A 26,108-nucleotide genomic window follows, 5' to 3' on the forward strand; every position below is an offset into this window, starting at 1 on the left:
TTGCAGGCATGAGGGCCTAAGTTTGATCCCCAACACTTACATAAAAGATACAAGCTGCAGTCTACCATACAGCCCCAGTGCTGGGGAGATAAGACAGGAGGCTCCCTGGGGCTTGCTGGCCAGCTTGGAGATTAGTTCCATCAAGAGCATAGGTGTCCAGTAGCTTGAGCTGTCATCTCTCTCCAGGTTTCTCTAACATTTAGCGATGCCTCTCATTTCTTGACTCTGGTGAAATCCATCTACTAAGACAACATTTAACAAGTGGCATAAGCATACGATGCTAATGCTGAGATGCAGGGCCAGCAGCAGAATCCCCACTCCTGCTTCTATTATATCTCATCTGTGTGGTCCATAGAGACCCTAGACAGAGGGGAAGACAGCAAAGTACTTGGGCCAAATAAACATTAAAATGAAAGAAGAAAAGGCACATGACAGATAGAATAGAGTTAGGGTTCTCTTGAGTCTGATAGAATGTAAATGCATGCACGCTCACTCACTCACACACACACACATTCATTTGCATACTGGGTGCTTGTGTGTAGAGGAGGACAACCTCTGGTCATTCTTAGGCTCGATCTACCCTCTTTGAGACAGGGTATGAGACTGGCCTTGAATTCCCTGAGTAGGCTAGGCTGACTACCCAGTGAGCCCCAGGGACCCTCCTGCCTCCACATACTCAACACTGAGATTATAAACACATCTGTCATAAAGGACTATATATGTTTTTAATGTGGACTTGGGGGATCAAACTTAAGTTCTCCTGCTTGCCAGGCAAGGACTTCACTGCCCAAGCCATCTCCACAGAGCCCAAATGGGAGTATTTTTAAGATGCCTAAGTTGTAGATGGATTTGTCATCGTTCACCTCAGGGGGCATCAGACTGTGTGAAATCCTAAATATGAACAATTCTACCAGCAAAATCACCAAACTATACTTCAAACAGCTTTGTCTTTCTACTGCTTCACTCTGCAATTTAAAAACACGGAAATAAAGCAGAAGACATAGGGCAGCAGCAATTGCAAGAAAAGAAAACCTCTTTGTGGTTTTTATGACTGATGGAAAAACTGGTAAAATAAGTGTTTTAAGAAGTAAAAGTATATGAGTATTTTTGAAAACACAACTGGATAGATGGCTTTCAGAGTCTTGACCACAACTCTGATGACTGCTTCAACTCTAAGGAAAGGAAGTTCCACAACTTATAGACTATAAGAGCTCCTAGTAGTGAAATGTATCACATATTTATCACACAAATCAAGGCACCCTTGGAAGAGGATGCACTTCATAAAGGCATCCAGCACAAGGAGGCAGGGTGTCACATTGCTGTCCTAGACATCCTGTGAGGATGAAGCCACTCTCAAACATTCATCTGTAGGAATGGCTCCAGCTTTCACCTTTTCTGGTTACAGGGGCAAGTGACATGTCCCCAGGCCTTGTCTTCACAAAAGCAGTAGACTCCCAACATCATTTCACTGTTCCATTTAGAAAATACTTACTGGACAATTTTAGCAGTTCATACAAAACTACAACATCACTAGAGTCTCTAAGAAGTTTGGGTTGCCAGGAAGCCCATCTCTATGTGGGAAGAAAATGGATGAGGAGGCCAGCAAAATGCTTCCATGGACAAAAGCTCTGGTTCTAAAAGCTAGTGGCCTGAGTTTAATCCCTCATGCCAAGGTGGCAAGAACACTCTAAAATTGTTCAAATTGTCCCCTGACCTTCACAAACTCACTCGCTACACATGCACTACAGGGGTGGCACTAATAACGTAGGATGGGGATATTCAGGTTATTTGTGAAAGCACTTTAGAAAGTGAATGGTAACTTCAGAAGAGAGAAAGCACTACTTCCCCTTCCCATGTAACACCAGTACAGGGAACAGGCAGTGGGGCCGGTAGGTTGACTCAAACCTAGCAACCTGAGTCCAATCCCCGGGACCCACAGTACAAGGAATGAATGAATCAGCTCTTGTAAGTTGCTCTCTGCCCGCTACATGTTCAGTTATAAACTATAACTTAAAAATATTTAAATATCATGGGTCACAATACTAAATTTTCCTGCTGATCTTTCCTGTTTTATAAAAGCTGTTGCTCCCACAAACCAAGGACTGCTGGAAAGTTAATGTCATGTACCTGAAAGAGTTGTATCTGAAAATGTTTTGTGATCAATATTTCTACAGTTTATGATTTCTGAGTCTGGTCTGTATGTCTTTTTAAAAACAGCGACATCTTTACGGTTCCTAAAAAATGGCAAGCTATCCATCTACTAAAGAAAGAAATCAAACACAGTATGTCACTGTAACCCAAGCCTCAGTGGCTTGGAAAGGGCCTTACAGATGACTAGGTTTACTTTCTTGGAGAAGTCTGCCTTGGGATTCCATGTTGAGTAGGATCATTAGTGAGCACACTGTTCTACGGTCAGTCTGGCTATCTTACCAGCTGTAACAATTTCATCCATGCCGGTTAGTCTCATGTAGAAAGCAACTACTCAATTTGTGGGAGAAATTCCATCAGAGGACTCAGTGACAGCAGAAACTCTGCCACCTGGGGGACAGTAGTGGTATTTTACAACCTCCTCACAGCTAACTACATTGCCTGATAGGAAATCATATTACTTGTCTAGTATGAATCACTTTTAAAAACTAGCACACTTAACATTTTCAACTCAAGGATTTTTTCCATTACTGCACATCAAGTAAAAATTACAGGTTTTAAAGTGGAGCATTAGAAAACATCCTTGGGGCAAGAGATGTGGCTCAGTTGGTAGAAAGATTGCACAGCATTTGGGAAGCTCAAGGTTTGATGCATAGCAGGGATAAAAACGTTGTACTGGGGCACATGGGTCATCCAGCACTCAGGAGACAGAGGAAGGAGGGTAAAGAATTCAAGGCCATCCTCGTGAGCTTCATGAAACCCTACTTCAAAATAAACAAAAAAGCCTTGATCAACAACATCAGGACATCTAAATTATGCTTGAGTCAGCTGTCATGTGCTAGCTAAAATCTTCTTTATAAAGCCTAACAAAAACACCAGCCACTATGTGAAGTGAAAGGCAATAGTCCAAGGCAATCCACTGCATCTCAGTATTAAGACCATGGGTGCCAGACAGCACCCAGATAATCAAAATAGAAACTTTGGATTATCAGACATGCTCAAGTGAGACTTGGAATGGCTTCTCCAGCAACACATTGCAATAAACTGATCTCAATGATCAAAATACACCCTGTGGGTGAGAGAACTCAAAGCTGCCATTGCCAGGAGGAACAGCATCTCTTGTTACTTAGAGTGCATGTATCTCACACTCTCTTACAAGCTCATGTCACATTTAGGACCAGTAACTTAAAACACACTCTGTTCTCTAGGGCCTAATTTGCTCTAAGACATTAGTAGCAGCTAACACAGTAGGCCTCCTTTCTCCACAGGGGGCATTTGAAGTCACCTGAGGGGCTGTCTTGGAACTAGAAAGTAGTTAAACCCTGTTTGTGTTATCTTTATTCCTCTATATACATAACTATGGGTTACTGTGCATAATTAGGTACAGCATATAATTAAAATAATTACTAAAATAAAAACTGCAATAAAATAAATGTGCAATCTAAAAGTAGTTCACCTTATTACTTTTTCAATCCCTGTCATTTTCCTAAGTCAACAACATTACATTTTCATGTAAAGAAAGCCTTTTAAACAGCTGCCCTTTGGCATGAACTACCAGCTTCCACTATTGTATTTGCCCACTGCTAGGGTTGTTTGAATACAAGCACTGCAATATAATGGCCATCATGGCTACTTCCGGGTTGGTAGTATCTACCCAGTAGATACAGTGGACAAAAAGCTAATTCATTGTCAGGCAGGATCCTGAACATTCTCTCACACTGCTCAGAATCCATCTTAAAGCACATGGATTATTACTGAAATTTCCCATTTATCATTTTTGAAACATGGTTGTCCATGGGTAATTGAAATTACAGAAGACATAATCACGTTAAAGAGGACTATAATAAGCCAAGAACACAGGTTTCTCTTAAAAACCGGCTTTCACTCAAGAGGCATAGGGAAGCATGAAGAGAGAAGGCAAAGAGTCAGGCTTCCTTGTTACATGTTCCCCTGGAGTAACTGGTCAACCTGCTGAGATGAACCCTTCTTCCCTTTTATCACTAAGGAAGAGACAAAGACTTTGGTAGTTCAACAAATATTAGTATTTCTCAATAGAAGGCTTGTCTTCTCAGACTGAAAAATCAGTCTTACAAAAGATCTCACTATATCTATCTCTAGTACATTTGACATTAAATTCTCATTTATTCTGTCCATGACATGTTGTGTGCCCTCGTTGGCATGTTTTCATGTCTTCAGTAACCATTCTGAAGGACAGAAATGTGGACTTTTCAGGTAATTTTAACATCCTCAAATCACCAAATTTTGTTCAGTTTTTCATCTATTGAAAACAATTCCAAAATATAGCATTCCCTGTAAGTGGGATCTTGACCTAAAAGGGACTTGCAAGGACAATCAGTAGACTGCTGAGTAGCTACTGACAATGCTGACATCTCTGAAAATGTCCTCTAACCATGCCACTTACTGTAAGGTCATACATACACTTGAGGGTCACAGTGTCCTGTGCAGCCTGGCTGCTCCTCACACCACTGCCCTTGTGGAGGATAACAACACAGTGACCCTCTTGGATCTGAGCCTTGGTTACACACTCAGAGAACCCAGTGCTATTGTACAAAGACAAATATTATTGTGTAGATGTTATGCTTCTGCTACTCAGTATTTGGGGATAACTGCTGTGTCTGGCTGCCAACCTGCTGTTTTGGAGCTGATGTCAACTCACTGTTTATGTCCTTTCCATGGCGGGGTATGCTCTTTGCCTAAGACTGGTCTGGTTCTACAAAGGCAAAAAGGCAACTGTCTAGGAGCCTGATCAACAGCTGCAAGGCCACCCACGCACACACAGAGACATAGCTCTCAGCTGTCTCTCTACTATGAGCCTAGTTAGTCCTGACTCCGTATACAAATTTGGTGTTCCCACTTTGATGTTTATGAACTGATTGCATTAAAAATGCAGTATAATGATTCCAGGGTTAGAGAAACTGTTATTTATACAAAATGTGGTTAACACCTCATCATTTAAAGTGGCTGGGCTAATAACACCCACTGTGCTGTTTTCTATTTCCCTTTGAGTCTTAACATTCGCTCTGGCAACAGGTCCAGGGTGCCCTGGACAGGAAGGAACCCTCAGATAGCTAAAGGCATTTCCCGAGGAAGCTCCTAAGGAGGCATCCAGATGCAGATGGATCTCTGCTTAGGTGGTGTCCAATGTCAGGGCTTTCTCAGAAGTGCACTATAACCTACTCATGCCATTTATGGTGGCAAGACTTAAAGTACAATGCAATTATTCTAAAACTTTATTCATGTTAAAACCACAAACTATTTGTTATTAACAGTGACCTAACATTTAAGGACAATAACTGTTCCACGGCCTTTAATTGTATAACTGTGTGCAACATACATATATTTCAACATGTCCTCCAAACCAGAAAGCACAGTTACTATTAGAATAGCACTTTATGCATATATGGTATAAGTTACAGTCAAGAAAGCATAGGAGCTGATCAACACAGATGCCCACATTACCTCCTCTTCCCTCAGCAAGCTGCACCTCCTAGGCCTCCCCAAATAGCACCACCAGCTAGGGACCAAGTGTTCGAATGCCCAATGGCATTTGGCTAATTTTTAACTCAAAACAGCACTGAATATAACTCCAAAATTCATCACTGTTTCAATCAGATTAAATATATATATATGTGTTGTATGATTGTATTATCTTCAGAGTCAAGACAAGCTGAGTAGCTACACGCAGCTTTGAAAAATATTTTAATGTAAAATTAAAAGTTGTTCCTCTGTTATTTCGGCCCACAGTTAAAATGGTCACCAGCCATCTATCTGTGCCAGTGGCCACCACAGTGGCAAGGGCAGACAGTATACACTATGTCAGTCACCAGAGTGCCAGGAAGGCACTAGCTTAGGAAACCAGGAGCTGCTGTGCTCACTCTGCTTGGATGTCTGCTGACCTGCTGGATCCAGTCTTTCATGTGTATTGTATTCCTGCTATTTTTAGAAGGTGAGAGGGTACCTCAGGTACAACACACAAGAGGTTCACCCCACACTCAAAAAACCACCAATGCTAACTCCCCAGATTACTCACAGTGAACGAGATGAAAACTTCTGAGGCCCTCTAAGCTAGAATATATAGACTGGCTTACAGGATCAAGGATTATTTAAGAATAGCTAGAATATGCTTTCCATCTGTGGAGTTGTGACTAGCTCCAGGAATATTGAGCCTTGTGTTTAAATATGTCAGGCTTCTAAGGCCTCACTGCCCACTGAGGACATCTCACCTTCCTTAATCCAGGTCCCCGGGAGGATATGTTGAACAGGGCTTCAGAGAGATCTCGCCCAAGGAAAGCCATGCAGTCCAGCTCTGCTGTAGACGACAGTGAGATCCATCTGCCCTGCTAGCCGGCATGGAGTATTCTCTTGTGTTTCCAAAATTAAGTTTTCTCTGCCAGCTCACCTCAAGTAGTCTTTGTGCTCATAACCAAAAACAGGGATTACAAAGTCTTGCGAGTTCTGAGGAATCAAACTCAAGTCCTCCATGAAGCACTTTTGCATTGACTGTGGTGTTTAATTCTAATGTGAAAGATTAAATTTCATCATTATAATTTGAAATAACTCCTTATTCTGCTGTCGACACAATTCATACAACCATGGCATTGCACCTAAAACAGCCATCCCATCAATGCTACCAGGATATGAGAACTCACTTTCAAATTCTATTAGCTATATAAAGCAACATATGTTAGTAGCTAAAGCTTCTGAGATTTAAAACAACAACAACAAAACAAAACAAAACAAAACAAACAAACAAACAAAAAAACAAATCTGGGGACTGGAGTGATTTAAGGGCACTTGTTGCTCTTGCAGAGGACCTAGTTACCAGTACCCACATCTTGATCACAATTAATGGGACCCAACTCTTTCTTCTAGCCTCTGAGGACATCAGGCACATACACACGATGCACAAACATGCATGCAGGCAAAATAGCCACAGACAAGATATAATTAAAAATTAATTAAAAAATATGTGTCATTAGTTTCTTGTCAGCATGTTTCCTAAGAAATACCAATGCTGTTTGGTGTGGTGGGTTGAACTGGGGTCCTGGTGCCCAAAGAAGCTAAGACGAGAAAACCATGGGCCATGGAGGTTGTACACAAGGGGAAAAGGCTATCCAATGCCTGCAATGGACCAATTTATTTACCCATTCTCCTGTCTGTATTATAGAAGTGTTCCCGTTCCTTCAAGACCCCACTTGTGCACGTTCTCAGCTCTCTGCAGCGAAACACACTTTCTGCGTGTTTGTTGTTTCCACCTACACCCCAGCCTCCAGCTACTCTGCAATTACATTTGCCTTTGCCTTTGTTAGATACCCATACATTGTTTTATATTCATAGAGCCTACAGACGCCCAGAGAGCAGGAGAGTTTGGTTGATAGCCAGTAGCAATAGATATTCTTGTACACAGAGAACATTTAGCAAAAAGCCCTTGCAGCATTCCCTTCTTCACTCAGCTTTCTAAAAAAAATTAATCTTTTTTTTTTAAGGAATATATTTTTTAAAAGTTTATTTGTATGTGAATAGGTACACATGATTGTGTCATGTGAGTTGCCGTGTGAGCGCTGGGAATTGAACTGAGCCCTCTGCCTCCACAGGGACCGAATGATGCATAGATACATTCGGAGACAAAACACCCATACACAGAAAACACACCGGAAACAATAAACAAAAATGACACTGTAACACAACATTGTCATCTTTAGATAATGACATTGGACAGTGAGAGTCTCTCCTTTACAGAATTTAATGTGGAACCAGAAGACTTAAAAATCTTAGATGACAGAGGAATTTTAATGTATTTAGAAATCCACAGATCCATAACACACTGAACAGCTGGGTGTGGTGGTGTACACCCATAGTTCCCAAGAGGATGGAGTTTCCAAGACAACTCTGGTACCTCAGAAGTCTATTTCAAGAATTACATACAGACACGTTCACCTTAGACTCCTCATACATACTGGTTCTGTTTAAGTACTTTGAAACAAAACACAGAGGCACTAAAACCTTAGAAGACATGACCACATGACAAAGTTATGTCATGGCTTCTTTCAAAAGTGACATTTTACTTCGGTGGTAACTCAATTTTATGACGGAATAAAGCCCCCTCTGCAAGAAGAAAGCTGTGAACATATTGAAAGCTAGGCTCAACTAACACAAATCTACACCAAGACAACCCATTCCTCCTAAGCAGCCATCCACCCACTTTCACCATCCAAATGTGAGCTTCAGGAAACACTGCAGATACTTAGTGCTATACTATGTTGGAGTGTTAGTCTGTGTTAAGTAGTATCCATGTTAGTATTCCTGTATTACTACAGGGGAAAACGTGTTCACAGTGAGAGTGAAATGATAAAAACACCTGCCACATCATTTACTACAACACATGAAGTCCAAGTAAGTAGGGTGGGTGAGTCCTCTTCAGTCTGACAGAAAACTCCAGCCAGGGCTAATTGACCTGTAGTTACAGGGTCTTTGCATCCCTTGAACTGATCTGAAAACATAAACACCTGTGCCCCAGCATACCCTGGGCAGGGCTAGGTTCAGCATACAGCAGATGCAGGTGTAAGCAGGGCTCATTTTATAAAAAGACGGAAGAGTCCTTCTCAAGGACAGCACACCACACCCAGGACCTAGTTCCCCACCAATTTTGTCACTTGAGCCGAGTTCTGTGGAAATCTTGGATGCATATCAGACAGCTTTATCAGTGTTTCTAAGATTCAAATAAAAACATTACAGTTTGAATTTTTACTACATAGGTTTTCTAAGGCTTACCAACACAAATGGCACCAGTCACCCCCATGAGAGATATATGGATCTGAGTACAAACACGGAAAAATCTTGTATTAAATTCACTTTAATCATGGACAGTACTCTAGAAACATGGCTGCATGAGCGGTATGTACTCACATGTAAGGATCCCAGAGAAATCACATTTACTGCTCAAGGAAGGAAAGTAGTTCTTTGTACAAATATTTTGGGAAAATGCTTAAAGTTACAAAAGGATTAAAAAGTCAATTTTACTACAGTTTACACAGGAAGGAGGCTCACTGAAGCAGGTGTTCTCAGGATGTCGGGGTATTTACCAGATGTCCCCTCAGCTCCCATCTGCTCAGTCACTGGCGGACCCCGCCTTGCTGCCCCCAGGCTCATCGCTCTCCTTGTCCCAGTCCTTCATACTAGCTCCCATCATGAAGTCGTCTTGCAGAATCTTCCACCCGGGGCCCTCTTCTGACTTCACTTCAGTCTGAGGGAAGTTACAGAACCAAAATATTCACAGATCAATTTAGCCATAAGGAAAAATTTTAAAATTGTACACTTCAAAGTGTAGTTTTAATAAGATTAAATCAAGATAACATCAAATGACCTTATAAACTATGTTCATGTATATACAAATACAGATAAAGTGAAAACTTTTGACCCCATCAATGAAACATGAAAGCAAAATAATTTAGAGCTGGTAGAAACACAGAAAATAAAGGCTTGGTAACAATTTTAGACATTTGGACATTAATCAACCTTCAATGATAATTTATTAGAAGATCCTTGGCAATTATTTTAACGGAAGTCTAACCAACGTGTTTAAGTCAATTGCACTAAAAAGAAAAGACTGCTGCAGGGTGTTCAAGGTGGTACCACACCCAGATTTCTAATAGTGTGAATAAAATACCCCTCAGTTCTGGTCAGTCTCACTATCTGAAACAATCATGGAATCGGAGACTAATAACATGCCAAGATTACATAACTGAAGCAGACAACAAACTACGTAGCCAATTCATTTCATCCAGTCACAGTACTGGTGGAATACTCGAGCTAAGTACACAGGCCTTTCTTCTGCAGTACAACATCACCACCTTGTGGCATTAAGTAGACGACACAACACATTTCTCCAACCATTGTCCAGCACTGATCTGGGTCAGGAACACTGAGGCAACAAAATGAATATATATATGTAGTAAGCATTTTTAAAGAAAAAAAGACATCAAAATATTGGCAAGGTTCACAAGCTGGTTACCTAACTCTGCTAAAGCAACTGCTTTTAAGAGCACTTACATATTAAGGGGGAAATGTCCTATGGCATCACTTCTAGAAAAACTAAAACATGACTTAAACCATACAACCCAGAGACCAAGCAGCATATAGATTTGTTAGACGGAGAACTGACTTAGTATTTCACGTATCAGACACCCTGCTGCAATTTAACCAGAGAACCAGGTACCCTGTGCTGTTGATAACACCATGGTGCAATGCTTGCCATCCCACAACAGGAGGCAGACCTCTCCTGGGGTGCAGCCAGGCCCTCTTCCCTGCTGACCTCTGAAACTCGAACCCTGATGCTACCTCAGGTTTTCCCTAACCCCCATTTCTGTTACTGGTCTCAAGAGACAGCTGTTCCTGAGTGGCTCCTGGAACTAACCAACAGTCACAGCCAATTTAAGTACTGAAAACTTTCAATTAAGAAAGAAAAAGAAAGGAAGGGAGGGAGGGAAGGAGGAACGGATGGACAGATGAGAACTAGGGTCTCACACTGTAACCCAGGTTAGTGTGGAACAGATTACTGTAGTCCCAGCTGGCCTCCAGCTCACAGCGATCCTCCTGTTTTAGCTTTCTAAGTACGGAATTATAACCATGAGCCACCATGCCTCAGTTTCGATTCAGTTTTTTCTTTTAATTTATCAACAATACAACTAACAATCATAAAATGCATTGAAAAAACCCAATTACTCAGTTATTTCAAGTTCTGAGTATGTTACCCTTTGAGAGTCAGTAAAAATAGACTGGTACCTCAGATAGTCTTGGGGTTTCCAAAATTAGGATATTTTAAAGAATTCATAGTCTATAATTTTAATAATTAAAATTTTTATTTAAGGAATAAAATACAGCAAGCTTAGCCCACAGGAACAGGCAACAAAAACTTAAAATTCAGATTCACTTCGGTTTTAAAGTGGCCATTAGAAACATTAAAGATAACCAAGGGCTGGCTTGAGGCTACAACACATGATGACAAGAGGGAAAGGATGGGCTAAGAAAACCACGCACTAAAAAGAAAAACAGCAGGAGAAAAAGCAGGGGTCAGTCAGATGGCTCCATACTTTCTGTGCAAGCAGGAGGACCTGAGTTCAGACCCCAGTGCTCATGGAAAAGACAAGAGTGCAAGGCAAAGACAAGAGGACTCAACTGCTGAGTTCCAAGTACAGGGACAGGCTGTCTGCTACCGAGGAGGGCATGCAATGTTCCCCTCTGCCTCTGCGCACACACCCATAGGTAAAAAGCCTAGGATGTAAAGAAACAATGTGCCCCTCAATGGCTTGCTTTTAAATATTCAATCAAGACCATTCAGAAGCAACTGGTGTAAATTCTAAAGACAACCACAGCCCTTAAAGTGTTAACCAGCTTCCATTTAAGTTCAGAAACACTGACAGCTAAGGCATTCTGAGGAAGACGATCTGGAGCTATTATTAGTTCTACAGCAAATAATTAAACAACCTCATTAATTAAACACCTCATCCCATTCTGAAGGAAGAAACAGCCAAACCCTAAAAGAATAGTCACATCTAAATTTAAGCAGTCATCAGCAAGTTAATTTATCTAGCAACATGAGTTAATTTTAGCTAATCTAACAATGTTAGTACTGGCTAATCACATCTAAATACTTTTCTGTTTAAAAGTCTAGCAAACTGTTTTCAACTACAGTTGTCTACCTACAATTAACTCAGCCTACTTCATCTCACATTTGCCCACGAGATGAAGGCTACACGGGGCACTTCTTGACATTTGAGTGCGTGTAACCAACAGCACATGCAGTCTTTCCTCTCACAAGTGGAAATGAATGCCAACGGCTGCACATCATGCAGGATATCCCATCATCACACTGGTCATAAGAACTGAAAACTCCCCTCATGAATGTACGAGAGTTTCCCTGAAGACCATACACTACAGATGCAGATTCTAGGACAAGCACATTAACACAGTGCCACTTCTCCCTGGTCCTCAAAGAACACTTAGCAAGTGACATGCAAGTGTCCTGAAGGGTTTTCCCTTTCACATCTTTCCAAGTATTCTTCCAACTGACTTTTGCAGTTAATAGTTTAGGCCGTAAGTTCACTGGGGCATAGTGACACATGCCTGTGTTCCTAACACCTGGGAAGCTGAAACAACAAGATCATAAATTCAAAGCCAGTCTGAGCCGCAGAGGAAAAAATTCATCTCAAACAAGAAAGCAAACAAGTATGTGTAGTTTCCACATTCAAGTGACTAATTTATAAGACCAATTAATAAGGAGAAAAGAAAGGGAGGGAGAGAGGGAGAGAGAGGAGGAGAGGGAGAGGGAGAGAGAGAGGGGAAGAGAGGGAGAGAAGGGGGAGAGAGAGAGATTTTAAGTTACTGAAATTAAGTTACCTTTAATTACAGTTCAAGTACAGAGTTCTCAAAGAAAACCTAATTCTCCCTTTCCATAGCTAATGACCCTGAAGCACAGGTTCTGCTCATCCATTCTTGAATCCACTGAATTACAACTGCTGTGACTTCCTTTTCTGCCCTCCTCACCACATGAGTCCTTACTCAAGTCTACTGTTTGGAAATGTCGATCCCAAATCACTGTTCATATAGCTAATGCCACAGGACTGAGTCTTAGGTAAGGTTCACAAATACTGATACTCCTTACCATTTATAGTCTTTAAAAATTATGGTAAGTTCACTAACACAACCAAAAACCAAACAAAAGCATCTCAAGTGTGCCCTATGTATCTTCACATCAAACTAGGAGGTTGAAATACCTAATATTCTCTGCCAATTAATCACGTAAAGTCTTGAAGCACATCCCTATTTTATAGTTACACAACACAAAAGGAAAACCTAGAATATATAACTGACAGCAGACTATGAATCCATATGGGAATTAGCCGATCCAATGTCTAAGGAGACAAGTTTGCTGAAAGTTTGAATGAGAAAACCTGTGTGAAAGGACTCTTTTCCAATGCTGAATCCAAATAAAGAACATGAATATAACCCATCTATACATTAAATTCAACAAAAGACAAAAACACATAGACTGCTCCTATCAGATCTCTTTGGAGAAGAAAGTGATTTTAGGGGGTAAGGCAATGAAAGCAAAGTTTTGAACTAGATATCTTGTCCCAGAATATTAAGTCCTAAAAAAAAAAAACTGTAGTTGGAATTTTCTTTAGGCTGCCAGCCAGCTCCCAAATAAAGACAAGGAGACTAGCTCTTTTGATTTAACCTGTTTCTATCCATCTGTGTTTTGCCTTGCATTCTGTATGTCCTACTTTCCTGCTTCCTCTGTCTGTCTGGCCCTCTGCCATCTGGCTCCCCTTTTCTTTCTGACCACCAGGCCCACCTATCCCTCCTCTGCCTAGCTATTGGTCAAATTTTTATTAGCAGGCAAAGTGAAACAGCAACACATCTTTATATAGTTAAAAAAAATCATCAACAAATGCAACACATCTTTACATAGTTTAAAAAAAAAAAAACTATGAGCATACATAAAGGGCACAGAGACCAGGTTATAGGCATTCCTATTGTCACATTTGCAAAGTTAACCATCAAAATGTGAAGGTAAATGGCTCGTGAGTCCCACATCTGTGACATTTGAAAAGATGGACAAAAGTCAATGGGGAGGCAGACTCCCTTGACATGGATGGAGGTGACCGAATAGAAGAGACATCAATTCCCATCTTTAGAAACTTCAGCACCTCCCCAAAATGCTTGCTAGTCAACTGGACTGAAAGGAGGCAATTAACCTCCAATGCCATTGGTGTTTCATACAGTATCAGTTAACCAATGTTAAACTACCAGAGGCAGGGGACCGACCTTGCTCCTTCCCAAATTTGCATTCCACAAACCATGTCCTACCTTCTGGAGAAGAAGCAAATATCTCCATCAAAGGAAACTGATCCATTAATTATCCCTTTAACCTGGGAAGCCTACATCACTGCACAGAACCTTCTGTCCACACCCCAGATGTGTCAGTGCAGCCTCACAGTAGCACACCCGAGGATTAACTTTGACACACATCCCATTGGCATCTTCCTACTCTCTAGCTTACACCCTGTACATGAGTTTACAAATGCATTCCTTGTTAATTCTTCAAGACAACCACCTCGTTTCTTTTAAAAAGTCAGTGGTTTTTTTGTTTTTTGATTTTTCAGTTGTTTTACTTGGCTAGATTGAAAGAGAAGATAAAATCAAATATAGTATGTTAACCTTGAGTGGATTTTGGTACTCAAAAGTTATTTTAAAAAATCTTCCGAATTTTATGGTATGTTGATTATATCTCAAAGCCCTATTTTTAAAAAAATAATCTTTAGTGTTCATATAGTTAACAGCCTTCAATTATCAGCAACCAGAATTCAAATGAGGAGAAAGATAGGCAGGCAAAGAAGGGTTAATAACTTAAGAGACCTAGTAAGAGAAGCAGGCACCCTCACACCACTATCAGTTAGATTTTCTTTCTATTTGCTTTTCATAAACAATTGTGTAAGAAGGTAGTCTATATTTTTGCATTCAGTGCACAACACTTAAATAATAATAAAAAGAAAAAAACCTACAGGGCTTTCTAGAAAATCCTAATTCCTTGCAAAAACAACAAAAATCCAAAGGTAAAATTACTAAGATTTTTCTACAGGCGTTCTATTATCTTCTACATTAAAAGCAGGGGATGAGAAGCCGACTGCAGCTGTCTCTCATCCCTCTTTCTAGTCTGTATCTGGTCCCATGACATCAATCCGGCCTGTGCATGCTGGCAATAGCACTAACAGCTGCTTGCACAGTAACTGCAACAGAGACATGCTGCATCTGAGTGTAGACTCCACTGAGTGTGTTCAGGGTGAGCTGGCCTAATAACTGTTCTGACTGGGTCTGACTTGGGATTTTCAAGTCTAGAGGAGTCTACTTCCAACAGCAGCAGTGAGAAAGGATGCTACACACCACCTAGCACACAGTGACATTGCCTCATCCCACTAGTCTTACTGAGGTCCTGTGTCAACACATACCCAGTAGATTCCTGACTCAGCACATGTGCGATATTCTAATGAGATCTGGACACATTCTTAAATTGAGACCCTGCTAAAAGTGTGGCAGTATCCACATATCTTTACTCCCAGCACTCAGAAGGCAGAGGCAGGCAGATCTCAGATCTCTGTGAGTTCAAGGGCAGCCTAGTCTCCACAAAGTGAGATCCAGGACAGCCAGGGCTATTACACAGAGGAAACCCTATCTCAAAATAATCATCATCATCATTAAAAAATAAAATTTAAAACAATCACTTTCTTGTTTGTTAAGGAAGCATGTCTAAGCAAGACAAAGCGGACAAACTATTCTTTTGTAAGGATTATGTGTTAAAGACTCAACATGTAAAATGAATGTTCCTAGTCTAATTTTTACTGAATTATTTTAGGGACCTTTTGAATTTATAACAACCAGAGATGCAGTTATAACAGCTCCCTTTAGAGTTGGCAACAGATATCAGAGTTCCTTTTGTCTATTATTTTTTAGGAAGATAGTACACACAAAGGACAAAGACATCACTCTACTGACAAAGCAAAGAAACAATAGCCGTGACTCAGACAGCAGCAGGGTGCTCAGACATCTTCCTGTGCACTCTGGGCTGAGGCTCTCCCATCACCAGGATAGGGGTGTTATTACTCACAGAGAAAGCAACTTTTGAATCTCATCAGATTCCATAATCTGTGGCCTTGGTCACTAATTACAGCACCCAACATCCCCAGAAAGACTCAACTGCCTGGTGCTCAAAATGATGACTTTTTGCAAGAAACAAGAAAATACTCTTCGGATTTTAATGTGCTACAGGCACCAACACAGGTGCAGACTCACAGAAGGACAAGGCTCACCCTCAGTCAGGGTGTTGTTAATTTCAAGTTAAAGATAGAATCTTTACAACAGCTTCAAAATGACTAGTTCACTTCACATTTAGTCCATATTCCCATCCCAAACACAACTCACTCCAATTATAACTGCTGCTCATGTCAGATAGCATCCTACACTGTTTTTCTAAGTGACTACAATGAGAAACTGACTTTGAACTGTTCTCATCCATAGTCATATAGAGGGCTCTGCTTGGAGTCTTGCTTTGTCTAAACTCAACTGTTTAGGCATTTCAATAAACAAACATTAAGCTCAATTATTTACAAAGTAGGCATTCCACACATTCCATTTGCAGATCTTTAAGGGAGAGTAAAGCCCTGTCCACAGCCCTTCAAGGGGCAATCTAAGGACAATACCTTTCTCTATTCATTCCCAGGCTTCCTTCCCTTCAGACCAACTGGGAATGTCCTGAAAATGCTAAAGCCATTGGATACCTGTGTGACCTCCCTTCTCAGGGGCAAGGATTCCACAGGTCTAAGCACCAGAGTAGCACATAGCTTTAAGAGGACCTAACCATGCAGGGTCTGGGCTCTAAGACACCAAGGAAGCCTGTTTTTCCAAAGGCCTTCTCAACACCAAATGCCTGCTTATATTCCAGGACTGCTGTTTAAGAGATATGGGATAAGCAGCCCACCCCCACCTCTGCTCACCATTTAAAGACCTCACACCACAAACATTTCTATATAATAGAAATAAACAGCCCTGCTGACTCAGCAAATGACTGCTTTCTGTACGAATATGCACCAAAATTGTTTGTCCAGCACTGATCCTGGAAATTTCTGTCCTGTGGAATGCAGCCAGCTATCACTACTCCCCTCTAACAGTATCAACTTCTGATGAATGAAAATCTTGCAGAAAGTCTGTAACTAAGGGCAGAAATCACACAGGGCAATGCTTTCTTAATAGCAGCCAACAGTCTCCTTTGAAACCCAGATTTAAAATATGGCACATGCAGTGCTGGCTTTGGGGAAAGAACTAAATCCCACAAAACCTAATCAGAGCTTATCTGGCTTCTGAAGAAAAAAAAAAAAAAAAAAAAAAAGAATCACATTTTTTAAGGGTAAGTAAAATAAACTAACTTATCTTTATAAAATCTTTAAAAAAAAAAATCTTTACTATTTTAACATCATTGAGAAAACAAATCCTTCCAGAAGGTTCATATCTGGAATGGAAAAAACCAGCCATATCTCTACAAATCAAACTTTGTAAACACAAGCACTCACTGCCTCCTCACATAGCACCCCACACAAAGTGCCCAGCCACATGTGCCTATGTGAGGCATCCCTTACCCTTAATTAGTCCAGGGAAGGCCTATGGTCTAGGGAAAATCAGTTTCCTACTATGAACCAGTTATTTAAATCCTGCTCATCATATCAGATTGCAGGTAAATTAATTCCAACCTTCAACCTGTCTCTGCAATCTGTTCTTTTCTGGACACCAATACCCACCCCTTCCAACCCACATGGCCTCTGTTCAGCTTCTTGCTGATTCTGGCTGGTGGTGGCCTCCCATAAGTGGGCCACTAAAACTGGCCTTTTACTAAGAAAGAAACTACATTTCCACCCCTACCCCCTTTGTTTTTCTTAAAAACAATCAAATCTGGCCAGAGTACACACCTGGTAAAATCGGATTCTAAGAACTCAAGTCCAAATCCCTAAACAAAGAATGAGATTTATAATCTGACCCCAACCTGTGTCCTCAAGAATCCCTCATGATCCATCAGAAAACACCTTACATGCCAACCTCTATGGAGAAGAAAACAATAAAGCAAGTTGAGTTGGTCCTATTTGCCTGTGGGTCCCAACAACCATGAAGCAAAAGTATGACAGGCATGCAGGGGTAGGGGGTGGGGGCAAGAATGATGGGGGATGGAGGATGGGATATGTCAACAGCTGACATATCATTACAGCTTGGCCTAAGAGCACCCCAAAAGAGGGGTATTCAAAATGCATCTACTATACAGTCTGATACCACAGAACTTGTCAGCAAAGTCCTCTCCACACACTAGCACACCACAACACAGTGTATGGAACACCAACAAATTGGCAGACACTGCTCTCTATAGAGTGTCTATTTCACAACAGCCTTAAATCCAGGCTGGGTTCCGATACTCTGAGAACAGGACTCATGACAGTCACAATTCCTGCTACATCTTCATACATTTTCCCAACTGATGTTTTCTAATTTCATAAGCAATGGACACACCAGGCTTGCTGAAAACTGTGCAAAAGGGCACCCTCTCTGTTTGTAAATGAAGTACTGGGTAGCAAACCACCACCAAATCTGACCTTCAATTCTTTACTCAAAAATTCTATTTGGAGTTAGGAACATAGTTTGCTTACATCTTCTCACTTCAAAAGTAAGTCTTTCCATAAGCCTAACTAAAATAAAAAACAACCTGTCTGTTACATTTTAACAAAGTATCTGATGTGTGATTCCTACCATGTAGTCTTACCTGTTTGGCTTTGGGGTTCTTCCCAGCAGAACTGTTCTCATTTGTACCACCCATTCCTCGAAGGACACTGATGAAATCCTTCTTGGAAACAGATGACATCAACTTAGCTTGCTTCCTGATGGAGCCTCCTGCTTCCTTAACCTTTTCACCAACATTCCTTTGGTGTTTCTGAACAGCATTGAATAACTGTACCACACCCCTAGAGTATAAAACATCAGAGCAATGTAACACAGACAAGCACAGCAGAATACCATCTTAGCACCACAGTCTAGAAAAAGGCAAGTGCTCTCAGGTGGCAAATATGCTAATTTATTCTGGAAAGCAAACACTGAGCTGAACAACTCTCTGGTCTGCTTAGTCGACAGGCACTGTCACTCTAGTCAAATCAGGTAGCAAGTTTACTGTAAAGCATGCTGAACCCATGAGCAAATGGGTCAATAAGCTAAGTTTCCATATAATTATTTTAAAGTAACAATGGTTAAGGAGCTATTGAAAACCTGAATTGTTTTTTTCTTTTTTTTTCCCAAACCAAATGAGCACAGTATCTCAATTTCCGGGGATCCTTACAGGCTAGAAATAACAGACAAGTAGAGACAGAAATCTAGTAGCATGTGAAGACTCACTGGCATCTCACTGTATAACTGCCGCACAGATCAGAAAGTGACCAGAGTAACCCATCAACTGAAGTTACTAAATTATCACTCTACTAAACATAACTGTTATGTTTTTTAAGTAGCAATTCAATGTTGCCTCCTGTGAAACCTTTCCCAATCCCCAATTCCCACGGTTGTCACTTTGCACAAAACACATCCCATTCTCAAAAGACTCACTTCAACACATGATGAGTGATCATGCAGAAGACACCATATCCTTCCTATTCAGCTCTAGATATGGAAGGTGACAAATATTTAGATTTCATGTGTGTGTTGGGGAGGGGGGTTAGAGGAAAAAGGCCAAGGTAAACCTGACAGAATGTGTGACATATCATCCTGTAATTGCAATATAAGAGAACAAACCCAGCACCATGCATTTAGATAAGCTCCAGAGAGAAACACAGTCAGGGGTCTGACTACACATGCCCACGACTATAAAATGGGCAGATTCAGAACAAATACACACTTAGCATACCACAGTTCTGCCTCATGACCTCTAAGGGCTCTGGTTAAATTTAGTGTGTCACTCAGCTCTAAGAAAGCAGAGTTTAGGAATACACTTTCTATCACAGCCTTTGCTTTCCTATACATGTTTTGAAGGCGGAAGCAATGTCTTACCTTGTCGCAATCCTCTGAAGGTTCCTCTCTGCCTCTTTGTCTCTGACAACATCTGGTTTCACTCTGCACATCATTTCCCATTCCCGCTTCTTATCAAGCTGTGTTATAAATACGGTTATGTGAAAGAATATTAGGCATTTTTAAAAGTGCAGCAAACTTTGACATGATATTCTGTGAAAGGACAAAGGTAATAAATCAGCCAGTTCTGTGTGTCACAGGGGCTGCTTGTGAAGACACAGTTTTAGGGGCTCAGCTCCCACAGCCTGTGGTTAGCACTCGGCATGTCACGTGAGAGGCAGTCTCTGAGGAGGCCTCTGGCGCCAGGCTCTGGAAAACTGCCAGCACATGCAGCCAGGCAGTGCAAGGCAGGGTGAGGTGGCCATCCCTGACTGCCATAGCCCACCTTCTGTGGGATACACAAGACCACACTGCCCACTTCAGTAAGGGCAAACTAAACTGTCTGTTAACTTCAGGGTAGATTCACCAACTCTCAGAATCAGTTCCGAACACAACAATATCATATACAGATATTCACCTATTGTCTATTTAAACCTATTTCTCCTCTCACGGCACATCTAACAATGTTCTCATCACACTGGGTCCCAAACTCAAATGAACTGATTTCCTACCACTGTGTAAACACTTAAGGGGAGCCATAGAAAGAAGACCCACTGACAATACTTGGGCTGGTGTAAAATGGCCTCTGAACAACCTGTTCTCAGAGCCTGGTTTGACAGACTGACTGTCCAAGTCTGCTTCCCAAGCTGATATATACTGACCAAATGAACTACTCGCCTGGAGTTTCAGAAAAACAACAAAATAACGACAACAACAACAGAACACAGCTAACACTCCAGATCTAACAACACAGACTACCCTGGCTCCTTTAGAAAAGGTATTCTTCCCCTGGTCAGTGTATTTCCAAGTCAGCAGACTCAGTAGCACACAAAGTGAGAAACAAAACCTTAACAAGTTACATGGCATTGTCACCTGACTTCTACAGGTGGCCAGTCCCACAGCTGCTATCAGCTAGTGTGTTTCCATTTGCCCCTACACAGCACATCTCCTGTACTCAGAGTGGCCTGCACACTTGCCCTTGCCCTCCCTGGAATTTGGAGACTATCTATAACTATATTTTTGTTACTTTTAAAACTGGTTCTAACCTTTGCCAGTTCATAAACAAATATTCAAACTTCAACAGAGAAGCTCTCTATAAGGTTTAGAGACAACATTTGTGTTAACACACAAAAGGAATTACTAGTAAAAACAACTGTGTGTCCAGAAAGTAATGCCAGAAAAGCCCAACTGGCCCAACTCCTAAGTAGGATAACCAAAGGAGGAACAAGGGCATGCCAGACATAAAAAGCAATATCCCCAGTCTCTTTCTTTCATTTATACAGAAACTACTCCTTGGAAGGTTGTACTTCTATACTGTCAGTACAAATATGGAAAGTTACTTTTCCTTCATTAGAAATTATTTTTATAACCAAATAGTACCGACACACTGATACTTTCAGGACAGAAGATACAAAAACCTCAGCACAGCTTCTTCTATACTGCACAATAGCCAACTTACATGCAAATTTAGGTCTTTAATCAAGGTTAGACTAACTTCTACCAGCAGTGATTGACCAGAGTAAGAGTTCAGTCTGTCAGCAGAAAACCATTTCTGAACTCAGGCACTTCAGTATTCAGATTCACACAGCAGGGCTGGGTTTGCTCAACGGCCAGCACAAGACCGTGTTCCTGACTTACCCCTGCTAACGCACCCCCACATAAGAAGTTCTTAAAGTTAAATGCTGCTGGCACAAACTGCAAGGCCAGCACAGACAGGCAAATAGACAGACAGACCTGCTTCCTTTTCTCCAGCCTCTCCTGCTTTAGCTTCTCCTTCTCCTTCTCCAGCTCCTTGTTTTTGGGGAGGATGGTGGATTTATTGCTAGAAGTCTTTTTGTTAAGGATTTTAGCCATGGCATCCGCCCAGCCAGAATTAGTCCCAGCACTTGGCTCTGCGGCATCTTCCTTTTCTTCCTCACAGGAGTCAACATTGTCCTCACTGTCGGCTTCTACTGCACCATCCTCCAACAACTGGTCCACTTCTGATTCACAGCTTCCTTCTGAACATAAGAGTAAACATAAATTAAACCTCAGTGTCCTGGGCAGAGCACTGCCAGGTGCTCTGGAGGCCTGTGTCTACAGTACACATAGGAGCACCAGGGTTCCCCATGTTGCTAACAGCACCAGAAAGGGGGGGGATTAAAGTATTAATTGGTTAAGAAAAACATTTTAGTGCCAGAGTATCATTTCTAAAAACTTTGTCTCACATATTAAAATTCTGAACTTGTGTCCAGAAAAGCACTAAGAACCAGTCTGTTTTTTAAAATGGTGGATATAGCTATAAACTTTTGATTTGATAATTTCTTACATTTTTGGAGGAAGAAAACAAAAACCAAATGATACACTCAAGATGCTGAACTGTAGTGCCAAGTAACAATGGACACATAAACCTCCGAGCTAAGTTCTTCGGTGTGCTGCAGAATTTCACCATTTAGAAGCCCCAGAATACAGAGCTCAAACAGCTGATTTGTCCTTTACCCAGGGACTGCCCTTCAGATACTAATTTTGAATACAGGTTAGGCATCCCTAAATCCAAAAACCCAAATCTCAAGCACTGCAACATGAAATTCTTAACTGCCATACCGATCAACTGAATTGAATTTTGGAGTATTTCCTTGGATTTCCTGATTAGGGTTGAGGATGATCAGCCGGCAAAGTCTACAAAGGTTAATGTAATCAATGCAGCAAAAAGAGCCAAGGGCCATACAAATTCTTCCCAGAAACATCTCTGAGTACTTTGTATATTAACATCTAAATAATGCAGCTAGTTAAAAACAATATATTTATGTATATATTTTAGTCCTCAGAGTGGGCAGCACTTAAGAACTAATGACACAACACAGTTCTCTCTCTCTCTCTTTCTCCCAATATCTCTCTCTCTCTCTCTCTCTCTCTCACACACACACACACACACACACACACACACACCCCAAACTTTAACAAAGGTTTAAGAACCAACACTATCTGGGACATTAGACACAAAAAAAGGCTTTACCAGCTCCTAGAAAATGTCAAAACTACAACACTGACATCTAGTGTTCATCCTGATGAACCTGCACAAAGGAAGCAATGAGCCCACTGTGAGGCAGAGAAGTCTTCCTATGATGCAAGCCACTGCAGCTTACCACATAGTAGAGATTTAATACAACACACACACCAACCTTACTTATACAACCTAACCTCACGCTACCAATGAAAAGAATTCTAGAGGAATTTAGAAAAGTCATGTTTTTGTTCTGTTTTGATTCTTCCAGCAGCTGAAGGCCTTTGTTAGAGGTAAGAAGCTCACATGTAGCAAATACAAACAAAAAGATGGGGAACACAGGAAGCCAAGATATCCCTATTTTCTTAAAGAAGCTCAGACTCAGAAGTTTGAGTCAAGCATTTCTGCCAACTGAAATGATAATATTCCATGTAAAGAAATAAACATGGCAATGTAATAAGATCAGGCAACACACACACACACACACACACACACAGACACACAGACACACAGATACACCCACCCACACACACACACACATGAAATAAAGAGAGTGAGCTGAGGTACAGTCCACATAAAGCACCTACCTAGCAAGTTCAAGGCACTGGATTTATTCTTCCCCGAAAAGACACAGATTTCTATCCCACATGTCTCTCTGGTTCATGATAATGTTCCATTTTGTTACAACCATTATTTAAATATTAATGAAGTATTACAACTTACCAAAAGGTAACCTGAATCACTTGCCATCATTCAAGTTTAGAATACATACAACTACAGTTATTTTTACCGTTGGTGACTGTCTGGGTTTCTAAGAAAAATGTGTAAAACAGTTACATTAAAAGAGGTTTCATACCTCAAGATAATGCTCAGGCAATGACTTTCAGAATAAGACTCCCAAGAGCTCAGGATGCAATAGGAAGAACTGACAAGTGAACAACAGCCATTAAAAAGTCCTGCATGGCAAAGCAGAGAAATAACACAGGGAAGACAGAGTGCAGAGCAGGGAGAAATCTTCCCCAGCCACACATGTGGCAAAGGGTTAACAGCTAAAATACATACTCCAAACTCAAAACACAGCAATGCTTACAACATTAAATTCAAAACATTATGGAGCCTGCTGCCAAACTTCTGTAAGCTGTCCTCAGACCTCTGTGTGTGAGCAAACACAAAATAAGTAACTCGAGTAAAAACAGCATCAGAACCAGAGGCTCCAAATGCTGCTAAACAGTTTGTTTCTCTTAACACCTCTGGCAAGGGGTAAGGGCCTAAGTTCTTCATTACCATGCAATAGCTTATGACAGTTACTTCTTGGTTCCGAATTCCAAATTTACTCATCTGTTTCCTTCACACCTGTGAAAGAAGCCCTGAGTTGTTTTAGGAGTTGAGGGTCAACCATCTGTGTACTTAAGGAACTTTCAAACAGCAAACACACTTGAGAAGACTTGAAAAGCCGTGGTTTAAAAAGAGTAGGGTAGAGCTGGAGAAATGCTCAGTAGACAGGTTCATGCTGTTCCCAAGGAACAGGGTCCCTTTCTCAGCATCCACATTAGGTTGCTTACAATCACTTGTAACTTCAGCTTCAGGGGATCTGAGACCTCTAGCATCTACTGGCGCCTGCACTCACATTCACACCCCCATCACCCACCCAACACACATACACCTAATTTTAAAATAAGAAGAACAAATCTAAAGAAGGCAGGGCAGTAAGGCACAACGCAAACCTGGTAAGGAGCACCATGAGGCATTAGAAACATAAGGAGAAATCTCCACTGTGTCAGAGACTCAAGCCAATGAAAAATCTGATGGACACGCCAAGCTTTTGAAGAGTATTGTAGGCAGTCCAAGCAAAAGGTAGAGAAACTCCAGAATGAGGGCACGTCTCATGTGTTCGGCAACCAATGTGAACAGAAAACAGTCATTATCAAGCAGCAGAGAGGCAAATGACTAGACGAGACAAGCCACACCATGCAAGTTAAAAATGCTGGATTCTATTCTGGGATGTGAAGTCCTTAGTGAATGACTTGACACGATCAGACACACATAGAATTTGAGTTATCAGCTATTACACATAAGCAGTAACTGCAGCGTAGGAAGCAAGCGTCTACCCTTCCTTCTGAACTAAGAAGCTGGTGACAAGAACGATGGAAGTTCAAAAACAACAGCAAGGGCGGCCACAAAAAGGTGAAAGACCTGCCAAAATACACCACCCTTTCGTTCTCAAACTGTTATCAAATGTTCCTTTCACTTCTCTCCTTCACCATTTATTTACTCTTCCTTCATTGAAGACTATCTTGTCTCTCCCAGACAACCCCATTCGCCCACTTTCTCCCCCCTGGCGGCCTTTATTCACTATTTATTTATTTATTTATTTATTTATTTATTTATTTATTTATTTATTTGAACTCCTCGCTCTCTGTCACTCAACCTCACCCCTGTTACTTCAATCGAGACCCTTGCTTTCGCGCTTTGCTATGTCTCATGGGCACAGGCAGTTTCGCCCATCTTAGTAACAGCTGTCTGAGTGTAAACACGGAATTAAACACGACAGCAAGGCGTCTCTGAACAGCAGGGCTCCTCACCCAACTTCACTCGTCCCTCGGACGCCAACGCGCAAAAATGCAGACCCGGGCTCGGGGAAGCTCAGCCCCGACCTCAGCCACCAAAGTTCCGCCCGACCACGTCACCTTCTCCGTCGGAAGAGCGCTTGAGCTCGTCTTCCAGATTCGACACTTCAGCCTTGGCTACCAGCTTCATCTTTTTCTTCCTCTTCAGGGAACGCTTCAGCCTTTTCCCCGCGCTCACACGTGAGTCTTGAACGGCCGCGTCCATTTTGGCCCACCGGAAGTGCTCCTTCTGATAATTCAGTCCGGTTGCAACGAAAGGAACTTCTTCCTCTAGTTCCGGTGTTACAAAGTTCCGGGCCACTGGTTGTGCAGTCTGAAGTTCCGGGGTGGGAGCCGCGGGTGTAAACCGAGAAACACCTCGATCCACAGGTGTTCTCCGGAGAAAGTGAAGTCGATTCCAGGTTTCACCCCTGCCCCACCGGCGGCCTCTGAAGTCGGACTCTGTGTCCGTTCCGCCCGGCCCCCTTCCCGACAGCTGCTTCTATTTCTCTCCCCTAGAAGGTTGGTTCCCTGAGTTAGAAACCGCTTTCCTAGTCACTGTCTTGAGACCAGCCGGGAATGAATAACAGTGTCATTGCAGAATCAGA

The 26,108-nt window shown here is 41.6% G+C and overlaps 1 protein-coding gene across 1 annotated transcript; it reads right to left on the reverse strand.

The window, feature by feature from the left end:
* Positions 1-9,006: 9,006 nt before the first annotated feature.
* Positions 9,007-25,755, reverse strand: Rrp15 (ribosomal RNA processing 15 homolog). The gene is made up of 5 exons (XM_051186524.1): positions 25,582-25,755; positions 21,646-21,911; positions 19,795-19,892; positions 18,524-18,722; positions 9,007-9,412 (listed from the first exon to the last, which is right to left on the reverse strand). The coding sequence occupies exons 1-5, from the start codon at positions 25,724-25,726 to the stop codon at positions 9,278-9,280; spliced, it is 843 nt and encodes a 280-aa protein (XP_051042481.1). The 5' UTR covers positions 25,727-25,755; the 3' UTR covers positions 9,007-9,277.
* Between the last annotated feature and the right edge of the window lie 353 nt (positions 25,756-26,108).

Source organism: Phodopus roborovskii, unplaced genomic scaffold (assembly GCF_943737965.1).
Source record: "Phodopus roborovskii unplaced genomic scaffold, PHOROB, whole genome shotgun sequence".
NCBI classification, from domain to species: domain Eukaryota; kingdom Metazoa; phylum Chordata; class Mammalia; order Rodentia; family Cricetidae; genus Phodopus; species Phodopus roborovskii.

Coding starts and splice junctions, on each gene's coding strand:
- Rrp15 (XM_051186524.1), bottom strand. CDS start 25,726: ATGGACGCGGCCGTTCAAGACTCACGTGTGAGCGCGGGGAAAAGGCTG. Junction 19,893..21,645: donor GGCTGGAGAAAAGGAAGCAG/GTCTGTCTGTCT, acceptor TTTATAACACAG/CTTGATAAGAAGCGGGAATG. Junction 18,723..19,794: donor CTTCAGAGGATTGCGACAAG/GTAAGACATTGC, acceptor TTTATACTCTAG/GGGTGTGGTACAGTTATTCA.